Genomic DNA, 19044 nt, shown 5'->3' with positions numbered 1-19044 from the left:
CCCGCCTTCCCATCGGTGCGGCTTACTTCTTTTCGTCTGGCTCATAGCTTCACGTTACCCAGCTTTGACGTCAATTTCTTTCATCCTTTCACCCGCGTTCGCTCGATTCAGCAACAACAAATAGCGAACAATACGCGTTTCGCTTGAACGCAGAACTCCTACCTGTCCAAATCGCCAGGGGTTTAATCCTGCGCTCTTAGTCAACCGGTGTGATAGCAAGGGTCACCGAAGCCGATGCTCGCAGAGTAGTTTACTCGGGCGTTAGGCCCGTGTTGCGGGCTACTGGGGGCAAGCCCGCACCAAAACGATGGCGCTGCAGGGGATGCGCAGCAACATGACGCGAGGAGCCATCGCGCTTGGGCTGCTCATGATAGCTCTGGGCGCAGCAAAAGGGGAAACGCGGCCAAACATTATTGTCATCGTCACAGTAAGCGCGCGGGTTACGCTGTGTCCGTCCCCCTGTGAATGACCGTGTTGCCTATCAATACGCGGGGAAAGCAATTGGAATGGCATCGGGCGGCGCGACGGGAGCATGGACGAGGTGGAGGGGCCGGAGCCACCTTCGTCTGCCGGTTGGGAGAACCAGGCTTACGAAACCCCCCGATGCTTACTTCCGCCCCTGTACAGGATGACCAAGACTACATGTTGAATAGCACAAACAGGGTCAGTGGGGCCCGTGGGGACTTGGTCCTGTGGTAGTTACTCCAGCAGCCCTCTCCCAACCGCAGTACTCAGTACCGCCCCTGCTGTTAGGGGCGTTGGGCGCGTCTCACGCCGCACCCGCTCAAACAACGACACACACATGCTCGCACCCACAGGAGTTCATGCCGCAGCTGAACCGGCACCTGGCGGACTCGGGTCTGCAGCTGCGCAACTTCCTCATCTCCACCGCCGCCTGCTGCCCCAGCCGCTCCATCCTCATGACGGGCCGCTACACACACAACAACAACGTCACCTCAAACATCGAGCCACACGGTGCGGGCTCCGTGCGCACTTGCGGGGGGTGAGGATGTGCGCCGGCGTGTCGGTGTGCTGGTGCCGGGGCCCTTGTACCGGTGCGCCGGTGCCTGTGCATGTGCCTGGGCCTGGGCCTGGGCGCCTGAAGCATGCCTGGCTGTCGACGGCCTTATATCTGCCCTCGTCTCTGCCACCCCTCCTCTCACCCCCAACCCAAACGGTGGACCTGCACACACAGGAAGCTTCTGGAAGTTCATGTCTCAGGACTTGGATGCTGACTACCTGCCGGTGTGGCTGCAGCGGGCGGGGTACCGCACCATGCACGTGGGCAAGTTCCTCAACGCCATGGACCCCACCGACTCCAGATTCAGGTGGGCAGGCGTGGGCGGAAGGGAGGGCGGGGGCTGGGGTGGAGAGGACAGGTGAGGGAAGGGGCGGGCGGGAGGAGAGGGGAGGGGAGGGGTGGGGTGGAAAGGCTAGGCGTGGCATGGCGCTGAGGGGAGGGAAGCGGTGTGGTGGAAGGGCCGGACTCCTGGTGGAAGTTCTGGAACTGTTGAAATTGATTACGGGGGGTTGGTAGGCTGGCGGAAGCAAGAGGTGCCAGAGGCAGGGAGAAAGTGCATGGGCTAAGGGGCGGAGGGAAGGAGGGCACCGATCCAGGGTGAGATGCCCGGGACTCACTCGTTGGGTCCGGGCACCGTGTGAACCCCCAACCCTCCCCTTCACCCTCCCCTGTCGCGCCGCCCTGCAGGTGCCCCCGCGGCTGGAGCACGTGGGACGCGCTGGTGGAGCCGTACGTGTACATGTACTACACACCCGCATTCAGCCTCAACTGCGGGCCCACGCAGGTGCGGCGTGGGGGGGCCCGTGGGGGGGGGGGGGTAAATACCAGCCCAAACTAAACCAAAACCAACGAAAACGAGGGGGCTGGGGGCCTGGGGGGGGGGCGTATGGGGGCCGTGCCGTGTGTGCCCAGGCACGCCTGGTGGGGGGGGCGGGGAGCTGATGGTGCGGGGGTATGTGCCCGAGCGCAAGGACGGAGGTCCCAACTGCCAGGGTCCCAGTCGCCCAGCCTGGGGAGGGGTGAGGCGGGAGGGGGGAGGTGGGAGGGGGGAGGGGGAAAGGGCGGAGGGGCGGAGGGGCAAGGGGGGAGGGGGAAGGGGGGAGGCGGGAGGGGTGAGGGGGGAGGCGGGAGGGGGGAGGCGGGAGGGGGGAGGCGGGAGGGGGAGGGTACGAGGGTGCTGCACCGGGGAGGAGGGGTGGAGCGTGGGGGACGGGTCGCCACCGATGGGTGTGGGCCGGGCCACGAAAGCTCACCACCATGTTGCACATTGCATACACCTGGCAGCTGACACCGCGGCCACCGCACGTGATGATCTGACGTCAGCATAACGGTGTCTGTACCGACAGGTCCTGGAGAACCAGTACAGCACGGACGTCATCTCGGACAAGGTGGACGCCCACATCCGCCAGGCTGTAGCAGCCTCGGCCGCCGCCGCCTCACCCGCTGCTGACGGCAGTAGCGGCAGTAGCACCGGCGGCAGTAGCAGCGGCAGCGGCCAGCCCTTCTACCTGCAGATCACGCCCATCGCGCCGCACACGCAGTGCGACTATATTAACGCACGCGGCACGTGTGTGTTTCCCATCCCTGCCGAACGCCACCGCACGCTCTTCAGCCACGCGGTGCTGCCCATGAACCCCAACTTCAATGTGGCGCCGCCGGCGGAGCTGGGGCTTGTGAATGAGATGACCAGTGACACGGGCGTGCAGAAGCATTTCCTGGCGCGCATTAGAGCGCTGGCGGCCGTGGACGAGATGATTGGGCGCATGGGTGAGGAGTGGGGCTGAGGAGTGGGGCGTGGTGAGCGCAGGTGGTTGGGCTGGCAAGGCCGAGAGCACCAAAGATGGGCGATGTGCTTGCGCTTGCTGCTGCTCTTCAAACATGCACACACGCGGCTTGCCCTGTCGCAGTCAACACACTCACGGAGCTTGGCGTGCTCGACAACACGTGAGAGGGGCCAGGCGGGACGGGCAGTAGGGGCCAGGGAGCAGGGGCAGGGGGGTCTGCAGCAGGAAGCAAGGGGCGAGGCGTCAGCTAGCATCCTTGTGAGCATGTTCGCCATACAGGCTGTTACACGCTCCCGTTCTGTGTGAACAGCAGGGCCGAGTGGCCGTGCCGCCTGATGCACCCAGCCGATGCCTTGCTGCGCCCACGGCCTGTTTGAGGCTTGGAAGGGCCCACCCTTCCATACACTACCCCGGTCCTTACCAACCACCCGCCAACCCCATTCCCCGCTTCCCCGCAGCTACATCTTGTACACCTCGGACAACGGCTTCCAGCTTGGCAACCACGCGCAGAAGCAGGGGAAGCAGTTCCACTGGGAGGAAATCACACGCGTGCCCTTCTACATGCGAGGTGCGCGCGCGTGCCTGATGCCACCGCCCTGCACCGCCCTCAACAAACCGGAACAGTAGCCGCTCCCCTCTCTCGACGTCTCCGCGCGCTCACGCTAGCCCACCCGTCGCTCTCGCGTCCCGGCCCGCAGGCCCCGGCATCCCGCCCGGCCTGGTCACGGACTGGCAAGGCAACATGGTTGACATCCCCGCAACCGTCATGGCACTCACCGGCGCCGGCGTGCCAAGCCTGGCAGACGGCTCCCCCATCCCCCTGCCCGACATCCTGCCCAACGGCTTCCCACGCCCGTACAACACGGCTCCGCCGGCGGCTGCGCCGCCGCCCTCGCCGCCTGCGGCGACGGCGGCTGGCGCCGCCGGCCGCCGGCTTCTGCGGACAGCTGGCGGCGGCGCTGGGCTGGGCGCGGGGACTTTGACGTATGTGGAGAGCGGGTTTGAGGGACCGGACCTGCTGGTTGGCGAGGTGGTGGAGGTGGCCGGGGAGGCGGCAGAGGCGGCGCTGGGTGGCGGAGGCGGCGGCGGCAGCGGTGGTCTGCGGCGGCTGGCGCAGGCGGCGCCCACTGGCTTCAACCGCGGCATGCGCGACTCGTGAGTGTCTTGTGCTCGGATTTATTCATCTTTCGAGAAGCGCATGCACGCGCGCGCGCGCGCGCGCGTGTGTGTGTGTGTGTGTGTGTGTGTGTGTGTGTGTATGTGTGTGTTCTGGCACTGCACCAGCTGTGCCAAGCTCTTGTCCCGTGCCAACAAGCACCCCCGCCTTCCCCGACTGCCCTACGCCCCGCCACCCCCATCCCCCAGCATGCCCATCGAGATGTGGGGTCACGCCTGGGACCGGCGCATCACCCTGAAGGACTACCGAGCCATCCGCATCTGCACCTCCCACCTGGCCTTCGGCGCCGGGCAGGACTACATCAGGTGCGGCGTGCCGTGCCGTGCCGCCTCTGCGTGCCGCCACCCGCCGCCCCTGCCTCACACACTGCTCCCGCGCACCGCATGCGCGGCCTGCTCCAACGCACAAGGTTGCGTCTTTGCCGCACAACGCATTCGTGCGTGCGTTGGGATGCATGTATGTTTCGTTTATGCATGTGAACTTGTGGAATCCTCTCTACCCGAACCTCCCTGGACTAGCTGACCTACAGCTCCGCACACCTGGCATCCTCTGGCGCCGCCTCCCTCCCTCATTCCGCAGGGCGCTACCCAACGCAACACTGGGTTGGGGGGACACTTTCTTCGGCACCGCCGCCCGCGCCTATGCCGGCCCAGGCCTCAACGGCGGCATCAGCTCCTACGCCTTCGTGCCGCCGCCAGACGACGGCACGCCCTCAGATGAGATCCTGCCCGCCCGCCGCCGCAGCGCACAGCAGCAGGACGGGACGCAGGGGCCTTGGGAGGAGGTGGATGGGAAGGTGGAGCAGTCGGAGGAAGAGGAGGCGGCTCGACTGGCTCGCGAGCACGAGATTGAGTTACACGTCAAGGGGATTATCGAGTCCGTGCGTCAGCGCCTTCGCGCCGATGCCAGTAGTGGCAGTGGCACCAGTGGCAGTAGCACCGGTATTGCCGGCGCGGCGGCGCTGGCGCCGCAGGCGCACCGGCTGCACTTGGCGTTCAGCTACAGCCAGCCGGTAGACGCGCAGGCGTGGCAGGAGCACCTGGAGGCCACGTGTGTGTACGTGTCAGCCGCCACCGGCGCCGCCGCCTGCACGCCGCAGCACGGCGGCAGTAGCAGCAGTAGCAGTGGCGGCGGGCAGCAGGCGGCAGTCGGCGGCGGCGGCGGCGGCAGTAGCAGCTACCTGGCGTCGGACGGGCTGAGCTCGGTGCTGGAGCTGGACCTGCTACAGCCGGCGGTGGGGCTGCCGGCGGCCGACTTTGCGTCGGCAGTAGCTGACGTGGCGGCTAGGCCGCTCGAGTTCCTGCCCCTGCCGTACCGGACGCACAACCGCGTTGTGTCCATTAGCAGCAGCAGTAGCAGTAGCAGTAGCAGTAGCAGTGGTAGTAGCAGCGTGGAGTCTGGGGCTGTTTCGGCTGCTGCGGCAACCATGGGTCAGCACCGGCGGGTGCTGTTGGAGGCGGACGCGCCGTCGCCTCCGTCACCTGCTGCTGCAAGTGCGCCAATCGGCGACGCGGCACGGCCTCCACCGCAGCCCACACCGTCACCCTCACCATCACCCTCACCATCACCTTCGCCAGCACAATCTCCCTCGCCGTCACCTTCGCCAGCGCAATCTCCCTCGCCATTTCCTTCGCCAGCACAATCTCCCTCGCCGTTGCCGTCGCCGTCGCCAGTGCCAGTGCCAGCGCCAGCGCCAGTGCCCTCCCCGGCAGTGGTCTTGCAGCCGCCAGAGCCGCCCCCCACCCCTGTGTCAGAGCCGCCCCCCACCCCTGTGTCAGAGCCGCCCCCCACCCCTGTGTCAGAGCCGCCCCCCACCCCTGTGTCAGAGCCGTCGCCGCTGCCGCCGCCGCCGCCGCAGTCGGTCGATCTGCAGCCGCCACTGCCCGTGTATGCGCCGCCCGTGGCTTCGCCGCGGCCGCCCTCTCCGCGACCGTAAGTATCGCTAAGCCGTTTGAGCCTTGTTATTTTATACAGGACGCCGTGCTTCTGCGTGCGACATCTCTTCCCACATTGCTGACAGAGGCAACTGCTCTCCTCGCCAATCCCACTCTGCAGACCTCCCAGGCCGTCGCCACCCCCCCGGCCGCCTCCGAGGCCGTCGCCACCGCCGCAGCCGCCTCGTCCTCCGTCGCCTGCGCCGCCGCAGCCGCCTGCGCCGCCGCCCTCTCCGCCGTTGGTCCGGCAGCTGCTGCTGACCCTCACCTACAAGTCGCCAATGAGCCCCACCAGGTGAGAGAGACGCGACACGAGGCAAGCTGCATCCATCGCTATAACGTGGCGCCCCCAGAGCACAATCCCGCATCCATCAACATGCTACCTGTGTCTGTGTGCTTCCTTCGACCGCAAGGCCTTCCTCCCAACCCTCGAGATGTCCTTGCACACAAACTCCTTAAACTCCTTCAATCCCTCCCCCCATTGCTTAATCATGAATGTACTCCCCCCCCCCGCGCGCGCAACACCACACCTGCTGTCTACTTCGCTACACTTCTCTGTACCAATCATAATTAATCATGAAGGAAACCCCCCAAAAAAACAAAACGCTGCACGCTTCACCCACGCGCGCCGCAGGTATCCCACGCAGCAGGACTCGACGTGCCTGTTCCTCAAGACCGCCCTGTTCGCCGCCTCCTGCACGCCCGCGTCCTCCGCCGGCCCCGGCGGCGCCTGGCTGGCCGATGACGGCTTGGCGGCGCTGTTCAGTGTAGTGCTGGTGCAGGGCACCGGCACCACCGGACCCGAGTTCGAGAGCCTGGTGGGTGTGCCCGTTGGGTATGGCTTTGGGCTTTGGCGTTGTGATGCCGTTTGCGCTGCGCTGCTATGTGAAACCATGGGCAAGAGAACGGACGCGGCGTGGGTTGCTGGTGCTGGCCGGGCACACGAGGATGCGGTACCCTCGCGTGTACGGATTGCGCAGCGGCGAGTTGCATACAATGCCCGTACAACCCGTACAACCTGATCCAGTCCTTCACCCTCCCTCCTCAATAGTCCTCCTGTCGCACAACCTTCCCTGACCTTGTGCTTCCGTCGCATTGACGTTTGGTGTTGTTACAACCACCATTCCGCAGCTCTGCATCCTCAAGCTCCTCGACTGTCGCTCTTCCTCATGACCTTCCACTATTCCTTACCTTCCCCGTACGCAGGTGCTTGAGCTTCAGACCCGCACGGAGACCTTCCTGGGACCCTCCTACCGCCAACTGTACGACATTGACACACTGGTGATTAGCTGGCCTTCGCCGCCGCCGCCACCGCCGCCGCCGCCGCCCACCCCGCCCTCGCCGCCGCTGCCGGTGGCGCTGCGGACGGAGGTGCTGCCCGTGGGACTGCTGTTCTACCAGTCCGTGCTGGAGCAGGTGTGTGTGCGTGCGTGTTTGTTTTCTTTCTTGTCATGTGTGTCATCAGCATGCTGCCATGTGCAGGTGTGTGTGTGTGGGGGTGGATTTAGCGTGGGTTCGCAGCAAGCCAGCGATGATGGCCTACGTCCTTCATTCCTCTGCCCTCCACGCAAGGCATGTGCATTTGCTCGAGCGGCATGCCATGCACAGCACACCCATGACCCATCCAACTGACCCATACATGCCTTACCGGAACCCATACTCCGGCCCTCGGGGACCGGCCCTCACCCTCCCCTCCATCCGCCCCGCCCCAGTATATCCCGTATAGCCCCGCCCCCGGTGCTATAACCTGTACTTAATACCGGAACCCATACTTCCCTCCCGCTGCAGGTGTACGTGGACCCGGCCGCCTACCTGCGCCTCATCAGCCCCATCGCCTGCGCCGCCGTGCGCAAGGTGGCGAGCCAGGCTGTGCCGGCCCCGGTGCAGGTGGTGGAGTGCGGCGGCGTGTCTATGGAGCTGGGGGGAGACCCCAAGGTGCGTGTGTGTGTGTGTGTGTGTGTGTGTGTGTGAGTGTGTGTGTGTGTGTGTGTGTGTGTGTGTGTGTGCTTGTGTGCTTGTGTGCGTATGTGTGCTTACAACTTAAAGTATGTGTTTGTGTGCGATGCTAGACATTCGCAAGGAATGAGGGTTGAAAGTTTGCAAGCAAGCGAGCGTGGGGTGGCGTCGAGAACGCGGAGTGGTTGGGGAACCCCTGATGGCCGCTCATATCACACACGCTCACTGCTGCGCCTTTCGTGTTCCCGCAAATCTTCTTCCTGCAGTTTGCGGTGTTTGGCGTTGTGGCCCCGGATCTGCCTGACCTTCCCGCCCTGAGGGCCGTGCTGGAAGTGGTGAGCGACACGGGCGTATGACACGCGTCTTTACGTGACGCTTGGCGACCGGTGCATGCAATGCCAGCCAAACCTGCTTGTGTGCTGCACACGCCAGTTCCAGCGACCTCCTTCCTCCTCGCTTCCCCCGCTCCACAGATCCGCTCAGACCCCCTGCCGTACTTCGCCAACAGCCTGCCGGTGCTGGGCCTAGTGGCAGTGCTGCCAGCAGTCATGCCGCCGCCCTCCCCGCCGCTGCCGCCCTCACCCCCGCCCTCGCCGCCTTCGCCCCGGCCGCCCTCGCCGCCTCCGTCTCCGCCCTCGCCCCCCTCCCCCGCGCCCCCGCTGCCGCCCTCCCCTCCACCCCTGCCGCCTTCCCCACAGCCCGGCACGCCTCCCTCCCCCGCTCCTCCCGGCCTGCCTCAGCCGCCTTCGCCATCCCCGCCCCCCAGCCCCAGCCCCGAGCAGCCCTCGCCGCCGCCCCCCTCCCCCTCGCCCCCGCCGTACGCCGCCGTCGCCCGGCCGCCGCCGCGCCCGCCACGGCCGCCGTTCTGGTGGCGGCCCTCGCCGCCATACCCCCACTCGCCGCCGCTGCCGCCACGCCCCGCCGGCGAGTTCGTAGACTCCCCCGCGCCGCCGCCGTACGCCTCCTCCCCCGCGCTACAGCCGCCCCCTGGCTACAGCCCCACGCAGCCGCCGCCGTACTTCTCGCCCTCCCCCAGCGTGCCGTACGGCAGCTACAGCCCGCCCAGCCCCAGCCCCGCCGCACCGTACGGCAGCTACAGCCCACCCAGCCCGGGCCCTGCCGTACCGTACGGCGGTTGGTCGCCCCCGCCGTGGCCCAGCCCTGAGCCAGCCTCCTACCCGCCGCCGTCGCCGCCGTACCCTCCCTCACCACAGCCGTCACCACCCTCGCCACCGCAACCGCCCTCGCCGCGGCCCTCGCCTCCTCACCCGCCGTCGCCACGCCCCTCACCTCCGCCGCGGCCGTCGCCGCCGCCTGCGCCCTCGCCGCCGCCGCCAGTGCCCATGCCGCCTGCTCCTCCCGCCATAATCGAGGTCGTGCTGACATTCACCTACAACTTGGTAAGCAAAGCCGGGCGCATTACCATACCCAGGGCCTCTTGAGCATATTCGACCGCTCTCCGAGTCTGAACCCAATTCACACAGACGGCCAGGCTACCCTCCTCGCTCCCTTCCTCGCTTCACTAAATTTGCACAGTCCGCTCGTGCGTAACTGTTCCGGCAGCTTGAAGTGCGGTCCATCGCCTTGTAATCTCGGTTCTCGTAACCCTTTGGTTATCGTAACCCTACCTCCCTCCTTCCCTACCTGTGCCTCTGGTGATGCCCACAGCCCATGGACTCCACGCGCTGGTACACGCAGCAGGACTCGACCTGCCTGTTCCTGCAGATCGCAGTGGCGGCTGGCTCCTGCGCTCCGCGGCCCGTGGCGCTGGCGGCAGACGGGCTGGCGAGCTCCTTCGGTGTGGCGCTGGTGCAGGGGCCCTTCATTGAGCGACAGCTGTTCCAGCTGCTGGTGCGTGTGTGGGCCGTGTGTGTGTGTGTGTGTGTGTGTGTGTGTATGATAAAAAACGAAACGAAAGCCCGCCCAATGACGCGCGTGTGTGTGTGTGTGTGTGTGTGTGTTAAAGAGCACAAGGAAACATTGTGTATGTGTGCGCACACACAGAGGGGTGGTGTATGTGTGCTTGAATGGCCACGTGTGTGCTTGGGTATGGGTGGGAATGGTCACCGGCCGCCAGCACCCGCACCTTACCCTTTCCTGTCGCGCGCCAAACACACACACACACACACACACACACACACACACACACACACACACACACACACACACACACACACCGTAAACCGTCGCTTTGCTGCATCGCATACACTGTCTTTGCTCAACGTTTTCCTTGTGCTCTTTAACACACACACACACACACACACACACACACACACACACACACACACACACACACAGGGTCAGCAGCTGGTGAACGAGCCAGGCAGCTTCCTGGGATTCTCCTACCGGCAGCTGTACGAGATCGACACGCTTGGGATCAGCTGGCCCTCTCCGCCGCCGCCCTCGCCACCCGAGCCCTGGGCGCCCAAGCCCCCCTCGCCACCGCCCAGTCCCCCGAGCCCGCCGAAGCCCCCGGGCCCGCCGCCGAGTCCTCCGGTGCCGCCGCCTGTCCCGCCGTCGCCGCCCAGCCCGCCGCCGAGCCCCCCGCCTCCGCCGCCTCCGCGGCCGCCCCGGCTGCCGCCCAGCCCCTCACCGCCCACGCCGCCCTCCCCCCCTCCCCCTGGGCCCCCTCCACCATCGCCCCCGCCGCCCGGACCTCCGCCTCCCTCCCCGCCTCCGCCTGCACCGCCGCCTCCCTCTCCCCCGCCACCCAATCCTCCGCCTCCCTCGCCACCGCCTCCCTCACCGCCCTCTCCGCCGCCGCCCCGCCCGCCCGAACGCCGCGGCACGCTCGGCACTTGCTACAAATACGTGGTCTGGTAAGTTGCCCCGCAGTTCCCGTCCGTTGGTCGAGCGAGTATGCACTCCTCTCCTCGCTGCACGTCTTCTCACGCAACCTTTGTAACCTATACAATCCTCCTTGTACGGCCCACAGGTGCATGAGCAACTTCCGTGAGCTGTACGATCTCGTACTGGATCCGTACGAGCTCAACAACCGTATCTCAACCGCTCCAGTCGCGCTCATTGACCGGCTGGATGCGCTGATGACCGCCGCCGGCTACTGCCGCGGAGGCGGCGGCTGTAGCAACCCCTACGCCGTACTCCATCCGGACGGATCCGTGACTTCGTTTGAGCAGGCGATGGATCCAAAGTACGACGATCTGTACTCCAAGCTGCGCAAGTTCCAGTTCCAGCGCTGCTCGCTGTCGTACACGCCCAACAACGAGGTCAGCTGGTACACACCCCTGCTGAAGTCGCCGCCACCAGCGAAGAAGAAGCAGTAGCTTATTAGCCCCAAGATGCTGCGTTTGGCCTCATGCGTCGCTTTCCTCATGTGGCGATTGTGACACGTCATTAGTTATGGGGTCGCGCTCGTGTCAATGGATAGGATGGCCAACCACTGATGGGAGGCCGAGTTTGGTCCCGGCGATTCAGGGATGATGAACGGAAGATTGCGTTGGTTACAAGAGGGACTTGCTGACGCGAGTCGCGAGCGATATCTGCTCTGGACCTCAGGGACGTGCCACCTGCAACGCCGACGGGTGGCACGTCCCTGAGGAAGCATGAGTAATGGGCCTTTCTGTGCTGGCTCACACCAGCGCGCGCGTTAAAGTATCTGCCTGTTGTTGCCTGAGTTGCATGTTGTTCATGCCGAGTAAGCCTGACTGGCTTTGGGGGCTGAGCCCCCGAGCGAATTAATCCAGGGGGCGGCGAAGTCCCCCAGGATCACCCATGTCCGTGGCTACGTGCGTGCGTGCGTGCGTGCTTGCCTGTGTTTGCATGAAGTATCATACTGGCGCAAACCGCGATTGCCACGTATTGATTCTTGCTACTGATAGGGAGAGCCACCCTGCCACCGTTCTTGTCAGTCGCCATCTCTAACAGCACGGTGCTTTCACCGGGGTTGTTACACATGCCTAGATCGGGGTCGGAAAGCTGCAGCCTGCAGGTGCTACAGCCTGCGCGAGGCGAAAGCGTGCATGCGCGGTACCTGCGCCATGCTTGTATGCAGCTAGTGTTAGTAGTTGTGTTTCGCTAGCGTAGCATGCCTGTGGATGCTGATTGCGGTGCATCAGGGTGCATGGCCGGGTGAAGGCATCCGTGCACATTCAGCGTTGCGATTTTTGTGCAGGCGAAACAGATAGTTGCGTGTCGAGTAGCTGCATATGCTGCGTGTGAATGCCTTAGGTGCTTTTCCGTTCAGATGCGTACGAGCGTTGAGTGCTTTAGCCATGTTCTGCTCACGGATTCGTTGCGGCGGGATATGCATGCTGCAGCTTAGCCGGGCTGGGCTTGTAGGCCAGGCGCGCCTCGTGGTACATCGGGGGGGCGCAGGTCAGGCCGAGCCTTCCTTCTCTTCCACGTCAAAAAGGTCGGATTATCCTTGTGCGTGCGTGTGTGCGGGCCTCAAGGGGATATGCAAAAGATGTGGTGCAAGGGACGTCGCGAGCTGCAGTTTTGTTGCTTCTGACATCATTGCAGTGGCTGAGTTGCACACGTTGCGAATGCCGGAGCAGCCAGCGTTCGGAAGAGAGCGGGACACACACACTCCAGTCACTGGTACGAGGCACAATCTGCCCGTTGTGTTACAGAGTCAGAAGACAAGGAAGCCCACTGTGCGTGTGGCGGGCACATCCCTGCTGAGCTCGCGCGGACTGGCACGCGGCCACGCAGGTGATGTAAGAGGATGTGTCTGTGTCGGCAAACCGCACGGTTTGCACAGAACTGTCAAGCCCAGCGCGCACCCGCTGCAGCCAGCTTCCGCTCTTGAATCGGCAACGTCAGCAACTCCTCAGCCTTGCCCCCACCCCCCCGCCCGAAACGCACATTCACAGAGCCACACACAGCTGCCACGGCGTTGCAGACGCACAGCACAAGCCGCCTTGTTTACCTCGCAATCGCAGGATCACACAAGTAATATTGCACGCAACTAGTAGCCCTGCTCCAAAGTATGCGCACAAAAGGGCTACAGCACGCGCATCGTGCATGCATAAACAGGTGTGGTCCCAGCAGTTCTTCCCAGGTCCCACACTGCGACCCTCTTCCTCACCAAGCCGCCTCAGTCAATCTTAATGCACGCACGCCCACCTCTGCACCCTGACACCATATAATAACAAAGATGAGGCATGGAAATGTCATACAACCTACCCCACGCCCCCACCCCTGCACGCGCACTTAACCCAGTGCTCGCGTGCCGCACGCCCTGTTAAACTCGAGCTCGTAATGCCATAACAACGTACAGACCCCCACGGTAGCAAAGTCGGATGAATGGCCTAGAAAAGAATCCGGCTCGCACGTATAACAATAACGCCATGGCTTTATTCTCCAGTTCGGTTAGGCTTTTGTGGTTATTGACATAAGCCGGTGCGCGCGTATAAAAACATATACGCGCGCAAGCGCGCACAAGAGCAGCCAAGACGCGCTAGGCATTGCGGCAGCGTCTTCAACGGCTGTGGACTGCAATCCACATCGCTGGCGCCAGCGGCGGCCCTATCGCCCGCCCCAGGTGTTACCGGCGCGGCGTCAGCAGGGCATCCGTTGACACCTACACCACAGGCGGCAGCATGGGGACAGGGCCAGCACAGGCGTCAAGCAGAAGCACAAGCAAAAGAGAGAAGCATGTCAGCGCAGGCAGAGGCTAACAGCAGCCCAATCGCAAATACTCATGGCCCACGCAGCCGTCGCTGTAGGTGCGCCTGGGCGCCCTCTAACAGGGTGGCACCCAAACACCAACGATGCCCTGTGTGACCCACATACTCCCGTCTGTACCATACCCTGCCCTCGGCACCCCGCCATGCATCCCCCACCCGTACGGCCCTACGCCGTACCTTACGGCTGGCGCCGGCTGTGAGCGTGGGCGGCGGCATGAGCCCAACCGCCGCGTTCAGCTCGTGCGCCTCCCGCACTCCCGACTGTAGGTACGACAGCTCGGCCTCCAGTATGGCTAGCGGGTCGACCTTCTCCTGCGGGGCGGCACGGCAGCGGTGCGGCGTGCACGCAAGCGAACAGCGTAAGCCACTGACTCGGTTATCATGGGCCCGGAGGATTCCGTGTGTGTTGGGACGCCAGGCGCTCGGTCATGCAGTCACAGCTGTCAACTCATAACCCCCCGGCAGCGAACGCCACACTCAGCCCCTCACGGCCAATGGCCCCTTCCACTCCAACTCCCTCCGGTAACCACATGCAGACACGCGTGCGTGCGCATTTGCACCGCATCGCATCGCATGCAATGCTCTGCGCATCGGCTTTCCCAAAGCTCTCTAACACGCATGCCCGCCATTAGCACTGCTCCCTTCGCACCTCGAATTTGCTGAGCAGGAACTGCAGGTCAGCGTGCTTTTTGGCCAGGCGCGCCACTGTGGCGGCCAGGACAGGGTCCAGCAGAGCCGCGTTCACAGACTGTGCGTGTGTCAGGAAAGCACAAGGGGAAAGGGTTGACACGGTGCAGCCAATTGCGCAAGCAAACAGCGGGATGCTAGGTGTGCGGGTGTGTGCGTGTTCAGTGGCTACGGCGCGTCCATCCCCGCACACGTATGGCTGTGTTGCTTCCACGTCTCCACATCTAAACGGTGCGGGTAGCTCCGCGCCCACACCCTGGCCGCCACCCCACTGCCCCCACCTCCATGCGCATGACGTGGAACGCGCGCCGCGACAGCTGGTCCGCCGCGTCAGCCATATGCGGCAGCGGCCTGCAGGAGGGAAGGATAGGGCGGTGGTTGTGGTGATGCATGCAGCTGGGAACGCGGGCAGGCGGAATGCGGCGTTGAGGAACCGCAGCCTCCGCTTGGCATGTCGCCACAAGACCACGCATCAAAGTACACAACACGTGGCACACACGTGCGTGCCGGCGTCACTGGCGCTCACTCTCTGTAGCGGCACTGCACGTGTTCCGCAGGCAGGTAGCCGTACTGCCTGTCGTATTCCAGTGTGGGGTCCACGCGCTGCTTGGCGGCCTTGCGCAGCCGCAGGTCCTGAGGGGGGACAGGGCGGCGTGGGCGGCGTGAGGAGCAGCGACGTGGTGGAAGTGATTCAGGAGTGAAGGGAGCAAGCGCACGGTCAGGAGAAAGGTGGGTGCGACCAGTGCAAAGTGCCGGTGGGACTTCCCCTTCCCCAGCCCCTTACATCAGGCAACGGTGCGCTGCCACCCGCCTCTGGCTGCACCCTCTGTACATGCTGCACCTGGAACTCTACTTCCTCTCCTCAACCCCGCACTCCCAGCGCGTGTTTCACTTCATCTGGGCTTCGACCACTCCCACGCCCGCCCCGTTCCCTCATAGCCCCCCGTTGGCAACAATGCACTCAGCCACCATCACGCCCCAACACGCACCGCCTTAGCCTCTGTGTGAAGGTGCTTCTTGGTGGCCTTGACGCGGCCGTGAATGGAGCTGGCCGCATCATCAAGCGCCAGCTCCGACGCCCGGTTCAGGTCCCCAAGCACGTCCACGTGATTGAGGTGCCGCGTCAGCAGCTTGTGCAGCCGCAGCAGCGCCGGGCTGGTCACCACCAACGATTTGCGGTGGGTGACGGCCATGCGACGGCGCTCATCCGCCACGTGCGCCTCCCAGTCGTTGGAGAAGGTGGTTCCCACCACAGAGATGGGCAGCGCAAGCGACAGCACGCCTGCGGATGGGGTGGTGCGCGCGCGTGCGTGCGTATGTGTGTGTGTGTTTGCATGCTTGGGATTGTGTGTTCGGGTTCCAAGCATGTGTGTGTGTGTGTGTGTGTGTTGGGGAAGCAATATCCGTGAGGTTAATGGAGGTGCGTGCTTGATGGTGCTAGTTAGGTCCAGCGCGTACGGACAGCTGAAAGCGGGCGCCTGTCTCTCCTCCGACCACAACGCTCCGAGCTCGCCACGCTCACCACAGATCATGGCGACGCTGGCGATGAACTTGCCCGCCGCCGACACCGGAATCACGTCGCCGTAGCCCACAGTCATCAGCGTCACAATCGCCCACCTGCGTCACACGCCGCCGCGGGGCACAGCAGCGGCACAAGACAAAAATGTGAGCCAGGCATTTGCACCGTACGGCATTTGCTGCGGTTAGGCTCTCCCGCTCGCGGGATGGTAGCCATACGGTACCGGGGCTGAGGGGTATGCCCGGCTGCATGGCGGGTGCATCGCCTCAACGCGTGCGCGGGCGGAGCGCCCGGGCGGGTCTGCATCCGCCGCTGTTCATGTATGCAAACGGCGACGGCCTGGCAGTCGGGAAGAATGCGGCTCGCTTACCAGAAGCCCTGGACGATGGAGGAGAAGGGACTGGGCTTGGGCGTGGGCGGGTCTGTGTCGTAGAACTGTGTCTCCAGGGGACGCACGTAGTAGCCTGCAGTGCCAACAGCGGCAGTCTGTGAAGCGACGAGTGGGATGCAGCGGCGGCAGGGGCGGTAGGCAGGAAGGCTTACGGTTTCACCTGGTCCCCACTGACACTTCTCTGGGCCTAGTCCGCCCTCTAGGACCGTCAAACGTCCACAGCACCCTTCCACGCCGCTTCGCCACTGCTCTTGTTCGACTACCCCGTCGGGCAACGCTTTTATTAATACTTTGGGACCCTTTGCTGGCTTACTGGCAGTGCTTAAACAGCCCCCACCACACACAGGCATGCGCACATGCACTCCCTTTCCCTTGTCCCAATCAAACCCGTGCCCACGCACACGCTCGCTCACCCAGCTCCTCGTCCCAGTCGCCCCGCTCCGCGTAGTACTCGAGTGTGGAGAAGAAGACGATGCAGAGCGAGATGAAGAACACCATGAGGAATAACATATCCATGCTCTTGCGCAGCGCGCCCAGAACCACCAGCAGCTTGCCATATCTGTCCAAGAAGACGCAGAATGAGTGATACTGAGTGCGCGTTTGGTTGTGGTTCTGAAATGACAGCAGACGGGTCGTTAGCGGGTCGATGTGTGTGTGTGTGTGTGTGTGTGTGTGTGTGTGTGTGTGTGTGTGTGTGTGTGTGTGTGTGTGTGTGTGTGTGTGTGTGTGTGTGTATGTGTCATAGAGCACAATGAAAATAAGCGCAGAGACTCATTAATAAGCGCAGAGACTCATGAAAATAAGCGCAGTATGTGTTTTTGTAGCTTGGAAGAGGGTGTGAGCATGAGCGAACATACGCGGCGTGTGGGGTGCAGCGGGACAGGAATCCGGGGCCTGCACATGGCGATGCCTTTGACCACGATAATTTGACCAGTGTCCGCTACCCTCCCCCCCCCCGGCCTTTGGTTTAGTTTGGGCTGGTATTTACAACCCCCCTAACACGCACGTGTTTCCCATGTCTCAATTTCACGCACCTGCCGCCTAGCTTGAAGACACGGAAGACTCGGAAGAGCCGCGCCACTCGGAAGACGGTGGTGCCGTTGAAGTCGGCGCCCACAAATGTGATGATGTACCAAGGCACAATGGATATGATATCGATGATGTTGAACGGCTCTATCAAGAACTTGAGTTTGACCGGCGCCGAGAAGAAACTGCAAAGGTGCGGGCGTTTGGGTATTGGCGTGCGAAAGCCGTCCACACGACAGCTAACGTTGATCCCAGTGTGGACTGGCGGATGAACTGCCCACACAGCACATGCGCACATCCTGCCGCATGTTGGCCCGTCAGAGCCAGAGCCCCCACTCCATCGCCATGCAACCGCGTGGTGTTCTCACCGCAGCAGGTAGTCGAGCGCAAAGATCTGGATGGTCACCGTCTCGATCAGTGTGAAGGTGCGGGCTGCCGAGGGGTTGCGATCCTCCGAGAAGCTGGGAATGGTCTCCAGGCAAAAGCTGGATGGGGAAATGTGGAACGAAGATGCAGAGTTGTTTGAGTGCGAGAGTGGGTGTGGATAAGCAGGGCGGATCTGGGAGGGCGTGTGCAGGAGTTGCGTGGGAAGCAGCGGAGCCTGACGCCCTCAGAACCCGCGCCTGTGCAGCTTCACATGCCAAGGTTGCAATTAAATGGCCGCGCTCTCAGCTTCCAAACCCTGCATTGCCTTGTGGCCGTGGCATCACGGGCCCTCCACAAGCGTTTCTGATTCCCAACGTGCACCTCCGCTCTTAAGTTGTTTCTGCCCCCCCCCCCCCCGATCACAGCCACCGCCCGCGGGCTCCAGGGCCCGACCTGGTGGTGGACACCAGAATGGTGATGACCATGACGTTGGAGACTACGAGTGCCCACACGCTGCTGCTGGCATCCGTCATCAGTGTGTGCAGTCGGTCCTTGTAGTAATTCCACCTGTGCGATACGGGCCATGGGTGGGTGCATGTGTTTGCACGAGTGTTGGTGCACGGTAACATTGGGTGCGAGTGGCCTGAGTAGAGCTATGGCACACCCGGGGTAGCACGAACCCTGTTACGAGCACATTGTTGCGCAGAGGTTGGAGCGCGCTCGTGCCGCAAAGGCTCCTGGGATGGGAATGGTCACGATTTGGCAAAACGGTGCAGACTGCAGAGGCAGTGCGGGTGCCGCACATTTGGACCCTGGGACACGTTTCCCTAAGTACGGCGCTGCGTCCCTTCCCGTGACCCTTGCGCAGTGCGCACTTGTTCAGCTCCGGCTGCTTGTCCCAATCCATCCATACGGGAATGCCCTTTCCCTGGACGTTGACGTGCAGGTACTTCCGTGTTGGCACGGACAAGGATTCTGCGTGCGGCGGCATGTGTCACGGTGTGAACAGCGGCATGTCGCCCGTTGTCTTGCCGGCGCTATGGCGCCACCAAAATGCAACGGACCGGGTAAGTTCTACTATGCTATTGCTCACCAACAGCCTGCTTTTTTAGCGCCAGGCGCTTCTGCGACTGCGCATCCGTCGCGCCAGGGTGCTCCTCATCCAAGCCGTTCGCGTCCTCTCCGCTTCTCCCAACAGCTTTTGCAGACTGTCTAGCAGCAAACGCGGCATGGCTAGGGTCGCCGTTCGGCAGACCAGTCTCTATGTTATTGACCATTCCAGGCACAATGGTCTCAAGTAGCTATCATAGACAACATAGTAGAGTAGTCTTCGCGCGCGGAGAAGAGTGAACTTTCTTTGGTGAATTGTCACAGCTCTTTGCAAGGGCGACACAAGCCCCGCTAGTTCCTATTGCATTTCAGCAATTACGCAGTCCTAATAATTGCAACAGGGTCAAAGCGGACTGGTTATTTCCTGGACGCGGATGGCGGGCAGGTTCCAAAGCTCACGGACCCCGGGGCGTAGCTCAGGT

General features: G+C 63.3%; 2 protein-coding genes across 2 annotated transcripts; one reads left to right on the top strand and one right to left on the bottom strand.

Moving 5' to 3' along the window:
* Positions 1 to 66: 66 nt before the first annotated feature.
* CHLRE_10g432600v5 (uncharacterized protein) lies at positions 67 to 12567 on the top strand. The gene is made up of 20 exons (XM_043066668.1): positions 67 to 427; positions 628 to 663; positions 819 to 975; positions 1196 to 1328; positions 1709 to 1805; positions 2368 to 2788; positions 2929 to 2965; positions 3264 to 3373; positions 3504 to 3960; positions 4171 to 4287; positions 4562 to 5914; positions 6038 to 6211; positions 6551 to 6734; positions 7123 to 7332; positions 7705 to 7851; positions 8139 to 8207; positions 8346 to 9272; positions 9541 to 9723; positions 10171 to 10691; positions 10808 to 12567. Exons 1-20 carry the CDS (start codon positions 308 to 310, stop codon positions 11154 to 11156), a joined length of 5802 nt encoding a protein of 1933 aa, XP_042920065.1. The 5' UTR covers positions 67 to 307; the 3' UTR covers positions 11157 to 12567.
* A 16-nt stretch (positions 12568 to 12583) lies between these two features.
* On the bottom strand, positions 12584 to 18935 carry CHLRE_10g432550v5 (uncharacterized protein). Its single transcript, XM_001702614.2, has 14 exons — positions 18606 to 18935; positions 18388 to 18487; positions 17966 to 18079; positions 17515 to 17631; positions 17155 to 17331; positions 16534 to 16679; positions 16100 to 16193; positions 15733 to 15827; positions 15200 to 15492; positions 14737 to 14843; positions 14492 to 14561; positions 14173 to 14271; positions 13701 to 13835; positions 12584 to 13417 (listed from the first exon to the last, which is right to left on the bottom strand). Exons 1-14 carry the CDS (start codon positions 18787 to 18789, stop codon positions 13382 to 13384), a joined length of 1767 nt encoding a protein of 588 aa, XP_001702666.1. The 5' UTR covers positions 18790 to 18935; the 3' UTR covers positions 12584 to 13381.
* Between the last annotated feature and the right edge of the window lie 109 nt (positions 18936 to 19044).

This window comes from Chlamydomonas reinhardtii, chromosome 10 (assembly GCF_000002595.2).
Source record: "Chlamydomonas reinhardtii strain CC-503 cw92 mt+ chromosome 10, whole genome shotgun sequence".
NCBI lineage: Eukaryota > Viridiplantae > Chlorophyta > Chlorophyceae > Chlamydomonadales > Chlamydomonadaceae > Chlamydomonas > Chlamydomonas reinhardtii.
This window is presented reverse-complemented; position numbering and strand designations above follow the sequence as displayed.

Excerpts from the sequence above, each read along its gene's own strand:
- CHLRE_10g432600v5 (XM_043066668.1), top strand. The coding sequence starts at position 308 with ATGGCGCTGCAGGGGATGCGCAGCAACATGACGCGAGGAGCCATCGCG. Across the intron at positions 2,966-3,263 it reads CTTGGCGTGCTCGACAACAC|CTACATCTTGTACACCTCGG; the intron begins GTGAGAGGGGCC and ends GCTTCCCCGCAG. Across the intron at positions 5,915-6,037 it reads CGGCCGCCCTCTCCGCGACC|ACCTCCCAGGCCGTCGCCAC; the intron begins GTAAGTATCGCT and ends CCCACTCTGCAG.
- CHLRE_10g432550v5 (XM_001702614.2), bottom strand. The coding sequence starts at position 18,789 with ATGGTCAATAACATAGAGACTGGTCTGCCGAACGGCGACCCTAGCCAT. Across the intron at positions 15,828-16,099 it reads TCCATCGTCCAGGGCTTCTG|GTGGGCGATTGTGACGCTGA; the intron begins GTAAGCGAGCCG and ends CGTGTGACGCAG. Across the intron at positions 15,493-15,732 it reads CAGCGTCGCCATGATCTGTG|GCGTGCTGTCGCTTGCGCTG; the intron begins GTGAGCGTGGCG and ends CCCCATCCGCAG.